The 13,317-nt window shown below is 38.7% G+C and overlaps 1 protein-coding gene across 3 annotated transcripts in view; it reads right to left on the bottom strand.

Annotated features, from left to right (window-relative positions):
- Positions 1-13,317, bottom strand: part of NIPBL (NIPBL cohesin loading factor) — a 115,565-nt gene that overhangs the window by 43,105 nt on the left and 59,143 nt on the right. For all 3 annotated transcript variants that reach the window (XM_063453980.1, XM_063453981.1, XM_063453982.1), the window contains exons 8-10: positions 10,466-10,559; positions 5,975-6,589; positions 1,872-4,001 (exon numbers count right to left, since the gene is read on the bottom strand). In XM_063453980.1, coding sequence (XP_063310050.1) covers positions 1,872-4,001; positions 5,975-6,589; positions 10,466-10,559 — 2,839 coding nt within the window. The remainder of the gene's footprint in view (positions 1-1,871; positions 4,002-5,974; positions 6,590-10,465; positions 10,560-13,317) is intronic.

The raw sequence follows: 13,317 nt of genomic DNA on the forward strand, positions 1-13,317 counted from the left end.
CCCCTGCTTTTTTTTTTTTTTTTTTTTTTAAACATTTGAAGAGTAATTATATTTATAAAAAAAGTTATAAAAATGCTGATATGTTACCACTTTGTTTCTACCAAGGAGAAATAAACCTAGTATACGGTAAACCTGCAATTTCAGGTTTTGGAATAAAATGCAGCCAAAGTGCATTGCAGTAGTATAAACAATTATGGTTCTTCTAAAGAAAAATGTCCATCTCTGCTTCTAAATTTGGACAGGATCAGCCCTCTGCCATCTAGGTGGAGTGAAAATGGACCTTAACCCCTTAAGGACACATGACATGTGTGACATGTCATGATTCCCTTTTATTCCAGAAGTTTGGTCCTTAAGGGGTGTTAAAGGGTAAAATGCCCCAATACCAAAATGTATCAGTTAGAATGATTGCTTTCCATGGACAGGGGCTATTTTCACTTGATACATATTGATACATATTCAGGCAGTCCTTAATCCATAAATATTTTAGCTAGCACCATAGTTCCACTCAACTTTCCAATACAATAAATACAGTCTTATCCCTCCATATATACAAAAAGAAAATACCATACTTTTTTTACACTAGTAAACGTGAATATATAATAGGCATTAAATAATCCACATAAAAATATCTTTTACTTTAGCCCTTGTAATCAAAGTTAAAATAGGGCTTCAGTCCTTCCCATTGGCGTATGACCAAGTAGGTGTACGCACATCCAATAATTTCTGAAACAACTATACATAAGCAAAATCCACAAATTGTACATGCACTTTCGGCCAATTGTAATATAAACAATCAAAAGAAAAGCATTAAGTTAATTCACACCGTTAAACACACTGGGAATTTGATTAAAATAAAAGAATTCATGAAAAAAAAAAACCTCATTCAACAGTTTCACAAAACGTAGTAAAACTGTACACCAACAATATTACTTTAAATAAATGCATTTCAGAAATCCATACACATCGATATGAAAGTTGTGTTTAAGTTTGGGCTTTTTTATGGTGTGGGTTTTTACGCAAACAAAACGTTAGAAGCAGTTTAATTTCATTCAAACTGATCAAATTTATATCAAACTGAGTTAAAACCAGCAGTTATCTTTAACCCCTTAAGGACCAAACTTCTGGAATAAAAGGGAATCATGACATGTCACACATGTCATGTGTCCTTAAGGGGTTAAAAGGGGCATGCAATATTTTCATAAAACCAGGCCAGAGTCCAAGGAATAATAAGTGTGAGAAAAAAAAAAAAGTATGACCGGCTAATGCAGCAATGGCTAGTCTTACCACTGGTAATGATTGGTAATACCACTCAGCCATACTAGATTCTGTGAAAACTAGTCCAATCATCGACAGTGTCAATATTTTCCCTCACTGGCAACCACGTACATTTCAACTTTTGAAAAAAAATGTTTCAACTTTTGAAAGAATTTATTTCACCAGAATCCTAAGGGTACTCATACTGCTAGCTTCATTCTGTACAAATAGAACCAACAATAATCAAGAAAGAAAAGAACGTATTCAGCTACATGAACTCTCACAGAAAAAAAACTTATTCAGCTATATGAACGCTGAGCAAAAAAAAAAAAAGAGCTTTACATTCCTTAGAGTAAGCAACTATTTAAAGGGGAATCTATGCCCTAGCACTTGTAGGTCACTGCTGCATTATAGAACCAGTAAAAGAGGAGATGGGTTTAAGAACTAGTTTTGTTTCTTTGTTAAACTGTAAGAAAAGTATTTTATACAAACTGTAGCCATTTCAATTCTAGCTACAGCTAAAGTAATGACCCACAAATAAGGATTTCCATATTAAAAACAAATGTTATCAATGTAAATCAAAACATATAATGGAAAAATAAAGTGTAACCTCTTACCTTTGCTGGATTTAGATGGCCTATTTTTGTTGGACTTGAGTGAACTTCTTGATTTGTCCTCTCGTTCCTTAATCAATTTCTGCACTTCATCCAAAGAGAGTTTTTGAAGAACTACTACAGGTTTAGCACCCTTATTAAGATCTCCCACAAGACCGATTTTTCCAGATTTCTCTTTCTCATCCCCTTTTAGTTCTGACCGTTTAGGATCCTGGGTAACATTACCATCCTTATCCCGCTTGAGTTTTGGAATGACGAAGTGTTTCAGTGCACCCTGACTCCCACCCAACAAATAACTTGGGAACCCCGTTTTGTTGTCACTATTGGCTTTATTCCCATCCATCTTACTTTTGTTACCATCTGTCCTTTTCTCATCTTTACCAGAGGGAGATCTTAATACAGGTTTATCTGATTTAGGTTTACTAGAGTCCGATTTACTGGAGTCCGATTTACTATCGCCCTTAATTCGAGGGCTGCTTGACCTTAATTTTTGTTCTCCAGAAGAAAGTCTATCTCTTGAGTCGTCTGAATCATGTCGGTGCTTCCTTTCGGACTTATCCACTTTTGATGGATCTGATTTATTCACCCCGTGTTTTGCCTCCTGCTCGCTTTTGTTGAAAGACCTCAGGGATTCAGGCCTCCTAACTCTAGGTTGATCCCCTTTTTGGCGATCTAAATCAGCTTTGTCATCTGACTTCTGTTTTGTGTTCTCATGGTCACGCCTTGAAGACTCATGTCCAGGTCGCCCATCTACTTTCGGTTTTCCTCCATCTGACCGACTTTCAGACTTTGTTTTTGAGGACTCACACTTGGAATCTGTTTTATGTTTAGAAATATCTGGTTTCTTATCAGAAGATAATCTGATAGAATCTCTTCTGTTATCGTGTTTGTGTTTCGGAGTATCCACTTTTTGTTTGCTTGCTTCAGAGTGTTCATCACTCTTCTGACGGTGAGACTCCTGTTTACTGTCAGACTTCTGTTTTAGCGTATCTGACCGACTCTCGTTCTTTTGTTTAAGTGTTTCGGGCTTACTTTCACTTTTATGCTTTGGTGTTTCTGGCCGGCCATCGTTCTTGTGCTTAGGTGTTTCTGGGCGCCCATCGTTTCTTTGTCTAGGTGTTTCTGGTTGCCCATCACTCTTCTGCTTGGTTGTGTCAGACTTGCCCTCAGTCTTTTGTTTGGGCATGTCGCTCTTTCCATCACTTTTCTGTTTGGCTGTCTCGGGTCTCCCTTCACTCTTTTGCTTGGATGCATCAGGCTTCCCTTCACTTTTCTGTTTGGATGTGTCAGGCTTTCCTTCACTCTTTTGCCTGGGTTCTGATTTCCCATCACTCTTTTGTTTTGGCTGTTCAGGTTTTGCATCACTCTTTTGTCGAGGTGTATCCGATTTCCCCTCTATTCTTGGTTTAGAGGTGTCTTGCTTTCCTTCAGTCCGTTGCTTGGAAGGATTCGAACTCTTTATCAGATCTTCTGTGGTGTCCATGATAGAGTCATTAAGGTTTGTATTTTCTGCAGGATCTCCACCATCACAAGGCTTGTCATCGTTTGTGGTCTCACTGACCTGATTCTCAGTCTTTACATCCTCACTAACACACATGTTTTCTACCTTGGTGTCCTCACAACTTAATTCACAGCTTTCAGGTTTTGTATCCATTTTGCTGTCCTCTGAAACCATTTGTTCCTCATTCGTCTCGGGAGGTTCAGCTTTGATAATTGATGGTTTGGTTTCATTCTGCAGTTCTCCCTGCAAGATCTCTGCTGGAAATTTAGTAGGTGTGCTCTTAATCGACTTATCAGGATTCTCAGCTTCCAAATCAGACACATTTCTTGGTGTTCCTGGATTGTTTTCAGGGTTATGTTTAAGGACTCCCAATGTATCCTCTTGTGTCCCAGAAACATATCCATCATTACAATGTTTTGTGTCTTCAGGCTTTCTGACAAAGTCTGAGTCCTGAGTTACAGATGCCTGAGTGTCCCCTCTGCCAGCATGTAGAAGATCAATGCTAACCATCAGGGCCGGTCTTGAACCATTTCCTGCTGTATCAGTTTCCTGGGAAGCTGGTTTATTTCCCCCAGTAGCACCCCCAGCTTCTAATGGATAGGAATCTTGTCTGCGCTTCTTCAACGGTTTATCTAGAAAAGACATTTACATATTAGAAATGTAAAAGAATACAAGTAAAATTACAATGGAACACAGGAGCATACAGATGGAGCAATTCTTACAATGAATACAAACATGTGAAGACCATTTTGGGTTTTCAATAAAAAAATTAAGAAATAAAAAAAATTGCCTCAAGCTTCACTTACTTAAATATGCATAAATGGCTGTATCTTTGCAATGACAGATCGCAAAGATCCCCAGGCTGTTCAAACGAAGTTTGAATATCCCTACACAACATATAACTGTGCAGCACATTGTTAATGTTACAAATAACCACCCAATGGCACACAACGTACTGTTATTTCAGAAAGATACATGAAGCCCTTAGAACTGAAGAGCAATTTTCTCTCTCTTAGAGACACATTTATATATAAAATGTTCCACACAAGTGATGCTAACAATTAATCAGAAGCTACAATTTCTTATATCGCACCAATATGTTTACAAGAGCCTGAGAATAAATGACTCAAAATTTACATTAACTTCTTATGCAACGTTTAGTAGATAAGACCCTTTATTATACCGATCCATCCTAACATAAGAGCATTAGTCAGCAAAGTTCCCAAGTCCTACTCTATTAGAGTTGATGTCTTTAGCTTATTATAGCTGCCTTATTCTATAAAGCTTATATTCATTTTAACTCCGTTTAGTGTAGTTAGATTACATTACAATGTTGCTGCATATTTAGGTTAATGTAAATGTTGTCAACTCTCCCTATAACCAACAAATTCACCTAGGTTATCAAGGTGAGGCACACTTGTTTGTTTTGTGTGTTTACATTCTCAGGATTTCTGTCTATTAAATTTGGATTTAGCATCTACTCTCTGATTTGTTCCAATTTGTGTGTGTGAAGTAATGCTCCTCTTTAGTGACTTCAACATTGAATTCTTTTGACCTGAAAATCTCCGGTCAGTTTGTTAATGATTAATAGGAGTTAACACTAATTTATTCTCTGGCTTTTTTAGCCTATTGGTGTGATTTAGCTATTCATAAGCCCTGTAATTCTTGCCAACTTCCATTGATAGTATGGACCCTTGTCCATGGAGTTAGGGACACAAGTCCAGCACATGTTTGCTTAAAACCTACAATTTGTTATGTTGAGCTGTAGAGCTCCCATTTCACCGTGCTGAGCATGTGGTCATCTTTATTCACTGAAACTTAATATACTTTGTGTCTCTGATGAAGTGCCATTGAGGCAAGAAACACATAAGCATCAACGTCTTGGTGTATTTCCCCACGGTGTCCCAGTCTAGATTTTATCCATATATGAAGTATTAAAAGTATTTTAAAGGATTTACACAAAAGAAATCAAACCCAGAAGCAGAAAAATTCTGAACCAGTAAAACATACAAATAGCAGAGCAAATATAAAATCATAAGTTCATAAAATAATAACTTCTGCAACAGACTTAACTCTATTACTAGCCGAGGATAATAACACACACCAATAAAAACATCAAAACATGTTTTGACTACGTTAGGACATGTAATGAGAAATTGCACTGAAACGTAAAGGATATATTCTTAAGATTTACTGAAAAGTATACAACATTAGCATATTCTAAGACATATTATATATAAAAAAAAAGTTCCAGACATAGGCGACCAAGAAATCTATGCTGTTTTTTTCCACTGTCGTTTTAGGCAATGTTAAAATAGTACATCTCCTTTATGTCCCTAATCCCAAATCCTCCTCAAACCATCTACATTGGGAAACTCATGCTATTGAAACACCACTTTCAAAACACCTCCTGTATAACTGGACAAACCAGCTGCTTGCAGAAAGCTTTGTTTTCTGCTCATTCTCGGTTGTAAAGCTATTTTTATAGAGCCAGGTGTGGATAAGTTTGTAGGCATAACCCTATTTTGTGCATGGCTCTCAAACACAGAAATAACACTCCAAAATCCTTGAATTGTTTGACCCTGGAAGAGTTAAACAATATTACCTTTGTCCTGAACTTCTTTAGAAGAACGCTCCCTCTCAATGGCAGATTCACGTTCTATCCTCTCGATCTCTGCCAGTGCATCCAGTTCCACTTCGTCGTATGGCGTTATGCTTCCTGTTTGTTGGGGCTGTGACTGAGCCACAGGAGGTTGAGGCGGTTTTGCAGCTGCTGATGTGTTGGGCTGTAGGACGGGCACTTGTTGCACGTGAAGGAAATCAGTCTGCTCCTGAAAGCAAGCAGCAGCATTTAACGGGCGACTTATGTCGTGTGGAGTTATTGGTGTTTTTGACGTGTGCCCAGGATACTGTATATTGAACGAGGAATCTCCCTCTGACACACTGCTGTCCTCCATACTGGGGAGAAGGTCACCTTGCTGGTCCATTTCAGAAGATCTGACACGTGAGAGTCTTAAGGTAAGCTTAGTGGAGTCCTTTGAGGGAGAGCTAATGATGTCATACATGGCTGACTTTTCACTCTGCTCCTTTTCGTCTTTACTTAATTTTAACTTTTTTTGTTTCTTCTGTTTTCTGTCTGGGGAATCCAGCAGTATGTCAGGATGAGCATCTCGGGGAGAAGCATAGGAAGGAGTCGTCGGTAGGATTAATGGTCTTGATCCTACATAAAGAATAAATGGAGAAGGGAATCATGCTCTGTGCAAAATCTCATAATCTTTAGAGTTACATGGCCAAGCAGAATTTATTAATTTCCAAAGTCAAGACGATCTACTAGTATTTGTAAAAGAATACACTCATTGTTTGACATCTCTGTGTACTATATTATTTATTGCTGTAATATAGAAGTATTTTATGTCAGGTGATTCTAAAAGCAACCATATTTTAATATTTTCCGCAATACTATGCTCTGTCCATATCCAGCACTGATTATTAAACTACATATAAATTTTAAATAAAATGGAACAAAAACATGACATTATAATGGGGGACTAAAAAGATATGTAGGAAGAAAGTACTTTCAATTACTATAAATCATGTTCTATATTAATATTGTCAGTGCAAAATTAATGGGTTGTCTGTTACTCACAGCTGGAAGCAGAACTTTAAGGAATCTGGCTCTTTACTTGTCCTCCTCAACTGGAATAAGTACAGCGTACATTATAAAAGCCAGGAGTAGGCGGAGAATAATGAGGACACTAGAGAAAACAGCGTACTGCACCAGCAGCACTGGCTTGCAAAAATCTAATTCTGCAATCACTAAAATGTCCCTTTCAGAGACCTGTCAGTGTAGAATTAGTTGAATGACCGAAGACAACCTCAATGGTAAGGAGGGAAAATGAAAATTTTAAGGGCAATTGGAGATTCTTTCACCAAGATAACATTGTCCAGAAAATGATTTAGGCCTAGTGAACTTGAAAGCTGAACTTGGTATTTAAAAGGAGATATGACTACTAGTTAGGAAGGCATGAGGAGCTGACATAATATTAGATAATAGAAGAAACAATTCGGTAAGTTAAAGCCTCTTCAGAAACCAATGTCTTTAAAAGCAAACACTGAATCTCCAAAAGGATCTGAATAAACAAAACTGAAAACATCCATAAGCTGACCGCTTCGGTGGAAAGGAAGACTGTTTGTTGATTGTTCAAGAAATAAAAATTAAGAGGAAATTATGAGGCTTGAAGTTACAAAAAGAGCAGGATTCCTTCAATTAATAATAAAAGTGATCTTTATATAAATAACATGACCTCTGGCAGGTATTCTAGTTGGAGTCTGAACATGAAACAATTTTGTAAAATATAAATGAGCACTATGTATTTTTGCTTTTATTGGATGAATTCCGGTCACCAGGCACCCGAGCCATGTGTTCCTGAAGAAAACTATAGCCAGTAGTAAGCTTTACATGGAAGTATATCTGCTCTAGCAAGCCATGCCCATCAGTCTGCAATATGTATTTAGTTACATATAATACATGTAACAATCCTGGAATGCTGCTATATGAACAGTAAGTGTTAGGAGAGGTAAAGTTTTAGGCAACTGATACATTTTTTGTTTTTTTTAGGCCATTTTGCTGTATATAAGGGATGTGTGGAATTGGACAACACAAGGATGTGTAATGACAAGAACAATGTTCTTTAATTAGTGGTCTACAAGCTATCAAGCATATGCTCTTTTCAGGTCAATGGAACCATAATGGTTGGAAATATTTGAACCAACTGAAAAGAAAAACTGCATACCAATTCTGATATTACATCTAAAGCATGGAAGCTTTTAATTATATTTGGGGGGGGGGGGGGGAGGGGGGAGGTGAGGTGAGGTGATATTTCTCGTAAAAGTTAATCATTTGTAGAAAGTAACAAGCGAAACAAAGCATTTGTCAGCTGACCCTAAATGGTCCAAGAAGAAGTTACCACTGAATTAAGAGTGAGTTTTCAGCTATGAAAATGTTAAGCAAAGCTGATCTGCAGTGAAAACAAGGCATCCACTATTTTGGACCATCCATTCCAGTCTTCAAGATGAAGTCATCAAGTGGCAAAGAAAAATCCAAATGGAATTTTGAACAACCAAGGATATAAGAATATAAAAAAAAATAAAGCCTCTGGGAGTCGATCCATTATCAATCTCATTGATATTGGTTACAACTACACTGTCTATTCCATATGTAATAAACACATGCTGTACACAATGTTACACCCTTAAATAACAAGGTCACATATCAGCCTACAAAGTACTACTTTTTTATGAATATTTATTCCAGCAGCTAAAAAAATAAAATAAACCTTCTCAGCATTCTACTAACCAATAGGAGAATTACCAGCCAACTTTGGTATACCCAAAACGACCTCCCAAAACATGGAGATCTGAGCAGAAAATGATTCTTCATATAAAAGAAAACTAAGTAATTAAGGCTGATTTAAAAATAAATAACAGACTTATTAAATTTTAGAGGAACAATACCTATATTAAAACCTGCTTGTTACTGATACACTAAAAGCATGTCTGAACAATATAAATAACTATCACACACAAAAAAATACAACGGAAATGGTGAAGCTTCACCTTTGTTGGGTTGAAAGATTTTCAATTAAGACAAGTGGAATGAAATACGAAAACACAGAAGCAAGTTTCACATTGCCTTGGGTGTAACAAATTTATATTACATGGAGGAGAAACTTGCTGAAGCTATACAGACAAAGCCACGTGTGAGCCAGGTTAACCTCTGCAACATAAGCAAATAGGGATATGACCATCCTTTATTAAATGAATTTTGCTGCATTGACAAATTGACGCAATTCACTTCTTTGAAGTTCAGGATGATAGGGAAGAAAGATAATGTAATTGGTAAACTCCATGTAGAGCTAGTAAGGCGAAGAACAATGACGAATTATATTTCCTCTCCCACAGGATTTCATTCACTGTAACCATCGGCTCTCTGTTGACAAGTAGATTCTGCACAGTCTCATCAGACCATGATTTTAAATGGCAAGTTGTCCACTAGTTAAGTCTGTCGTGCTGCATTTAGTGTTGAATTTGAAATGCATCCCAATATTCGCCATAGCCAGTGTTGATCGTAGGCCTGTTGAGTCATTGAGTCCACAGTAGTTTTGTTTCTAACATGCATAAATCCTTTCCGGTTAGCCCTCAGTGCTTAAGCCAGTGACTGATGCAGCTCAACTCATGATCCTGGTAGATGTGCCACTAAGAAAAGGTCATCCACATTTTGGAGATGCTTTTGGTCTTTATGCAAAACTGGCCTACCAATTTTCTCAGAAAAAAAAAGAAGAAAAAAAAATCTTGCAGAGGGTTAAAGGAAAATTATCAGATGCCGATAATCTAAATAATTGCAGTGGTAAAAACAGTACCATGACCATGCACCTAATTTTGCATTCGGTGTAGGTTTCTGGTTTTCTTTAGTAGTAGTCATTGGTTAAAGAATATTGTGTCTTTTGTTTCTATAAAAGCACAGCAATTTTACTTGTATTAAAAGGGGACAGTATATTGTAACTTTAGACACGCAGTCATTGCTCAAAGTATAAAAACCAAAGTGGCAGTGGTGTTTTTCTATAAACATGATGAAGTTCCCTAGCATAGTACGTTAAGAGTTTTTTCATTGGTGGTTTACTACACATTACTACACCAATCCAAAAGCAACCTTGGAAATATATGCAATTTAATAATTTTCCTTTAACCATAAAGTTCTTGCCTCCAAGAAGGGCAAAATAAAACAAAGCTTGCTGGAGAAAATGGTGTTTGCTTTCTTATCAAAAGAAAAGGAACCAATCAATGTCTTTAGTGCTGATAAAACCAGCTGCGAATAACAGACAAGTCTAATTCTGCTCTGACAGATGGGCCAGATCAGAAAGTACTGCAACAGTGGAACCCCTTTTTGTGAATCATTTCTATTTATGCAGCCAATAAAATCACCTACATAGTCTGCCGATTGTGTGTGTAAAACAATTAAATTCATTTGTTCTGTTTTTTTTGTTTTGTTTTTTAACACAGCTGTTTCATATATGAGACATTTGAACCAGAACTGTACCTTTTGGAGTCCCTTCGCTGCCCGCTGGAGAGCACACGGACTGTGGAGAGCGCAGGGAAAAGGAGGCAGCATTTCTAATCGAAGAATCACTATCCTAAAAACAGAGTAAAGTGTTTTAAATATTACCAAAAAAATACTTACACAGGAGTGATTGCATAATTATCCTTCTCTCATCTGGTTGTACACAGTGCTATATAATAACATACTGCTGGTGACTATGCAGTTCACCACACAAACAAATCTTTTGCAAAACTAGACTGGGTAAATTGGCACGACAACAGGTAGGGGGATAGCAATGATAGGAGATCTTAGCACAACTATAAAATGGAGTGTATTTGAGAAAGCGAATATGGGAATATTTTTCCGTCCATAATGAAAGGCTGTCACATTAACAAGAAATGCAAATGGCTAAAGGTGTGCATGTGTCGTCAAAAACAACTATTACTTAACATTTAATGTTATCATGCAGCGTGTTCAAGAATTCTTGTATTGCACACACAAAAACATATCTTAGGTGTGAATGAACATTAATTTGCCAAGTAGAAAAGTTTTAAAGCAACTGGTTGATCTTCACTCCCTGAAGCAGCAAATTAAACAATGGTTCAGGCTGAACAAGATAAATTTTGCCAGTACTTAGATTAGTGATCTCTAATTTTGGGAACCAAATTTCTGAAATGCTTTTCTGATGACTGAATATCATGAGAAAAGGAATTACATTGGGTCAATTCATGAGAATAAAAACAAAAGCATGCTGGGTGTATGCAAACAATTTAAATAAATAGTAGACCGCACTACCGTGTCCAAAGAGAACAAAACAAATAAGGTTTGATTAAAAGGTCTTCCTTTAAAATAACATTTTGAAACAAAACTTCAAAATGTGTAAATGATGCAATACATATGCAAATTTCAAATGGATCAGGGAAACAATTTGACCTATAAAGAGCATATATATTTTATCTCATTCAGTATTAAAAGTAAAAGTCTGGGGCGGAGCCAGCGCCTGAGCGAGAAAGTCGCAGCTTACCGCAGCTCCGACGGCCGACCCGATAATACGGCTAAAACGGAGGCTAAATCCGCAACGGGGTCCCGAGAAAACGTCCCCCTTGCATGCCCTGGACCATGGGGAAAAAAGCAAAAAAAAGCATAGAGCGGAACCGAGCTCCGGATGCAGAGATATAGGCGCTTTCATGTGCCCGACTCAGCGATACGAGACTGCCAAGATGACGCCGGCAGAAGCCTTTACCTCGCAGTCCTCAGACGACGACAGCCTACCGGACACTGTGCCTGCACAGTCTAAGGTACAAACTAAGCCCCAGCAGCCACCAAACCTAGGCGACCATCCACGAAAGCCGATATAAAGGCTATGATGATGGAAATCAGGGCGATGTTTGACGCCGATATGGCACTTGTTAGAGGGGATATAAACACGCTTACAGGCCGCGTGGCCTCAGCGGAGGAGACACTTAGAAGCACTAGGGTGGCGCAAACGGCCACAGACGCAACTTTAGGATCCCTACAGAAACAGTGCACTACACTGGCAGCCCAGCTAGCAGGCATGGAAGATAAAACAAAAGCGCGCAATGTGCGTATTAGAGGGGTACCTGAAACTATCAATAATGTGGAATTGCCTCACTACTGCAGAAGGCTGATAGCCACTTTGTTACTCCCAAAACAGGCTAAACAGGTTGGAATTGACTCTTGCTTTCGACTCCCTAAGGCCACAAAGGCACCACAGGATGCCCCAAGGGATGCACTACTTAAAATGGTTCGGGACTCTGACAGGGGGGCCCTTATTGGAGCAGCACGGGGTTCCCCCACAATTACTTTTGAAGGAGCAAGCCTGACACTGTACAGGGACCTGTCGAGACACACCCTCACGTGGGGCAGAACCTTCCGCCACATTACGCAGCACCTACGAGAGAACTCTATCCCCTACAAATAGGGTCCCCACAGACTGATGGTGGAACACGACGGAAAGACAACCCTCCTAATGAACGCTTCAGAGGCACCAACTTTCTTCCAATCGATAGGCATCCCAACGCCAGCGGTGAAACACAGGTGCCTGCCCACCGTGGAATCTCGCAGAAGTCACTCCCTTTGCGCCCAGGAGAACGGCACTAAGGGCGACGGACCAGCAAACTTGAGTTGAGCGGACACTCACCCCTACAGCATTATATAATGTACTTTGTCGTGCGGACTACAACTCCCAGTTGAAGGCCTCTTAGGCCCATTATTTACACCAGTTTTATATGCATGACTTCTCATTACGTTTGACATTTACTCCAGCGTTAATGTTTACACAGTTCAGATTAGGAGATACTATCTCCACCCTGGCTCCGTAAGCGGACTGCCTACAACACGACCTATGTAAACCCCCCCCCCCCGCAGACAGAGCGGGGTCTCAACCAACTAATCTATACCTCCACACCACGAGGTAGGCAACCCACCTGGAAAACTCGGACCGACCAAAGGGTCCACACAAGGCCACGGGCATCCACAGGCCATATTGTTTAAACTCCCCCAACCACCCTAGGCAAAGCATGACACTCTACATTGTTCAGCATGGCACACTGAGCTTAGTACCCAAGTCCTCCCAGACATATTACTGTACTTCTTCCATACAGATAAGAGGAGGATTAGCCTGACTAACAAAACAAAAACGGGTAGACGAAGCACCTGTGCGACTTTATAACATACAATGATGATCTAGTATGTAATAGGTTACATGATATCTCTTTGAGCACATGCTGTAATTGATTTTCTTGACTTGCAAACGCACAAAAATAAATAAAAAAAAAAAAAAAGGAAGTCTAAAATGTTTTCATAAAATTAGCATATTTTCTTTAACCCCT

This window comes from Pelobates fuscus, chromosome 5, assembly GCF_036172605.1.
Source record: "Pelobates fuscus isolate aPelFus1 chromosome 5, aPelFus1.pri, whole genome shotgun sequence".
NCBI classification, from domain to species: Eukaryota; Metazoa; Chordata; class Amphibia; order Anura; family Pelobatidae; genus Pelobates; species Pelobates fuscus.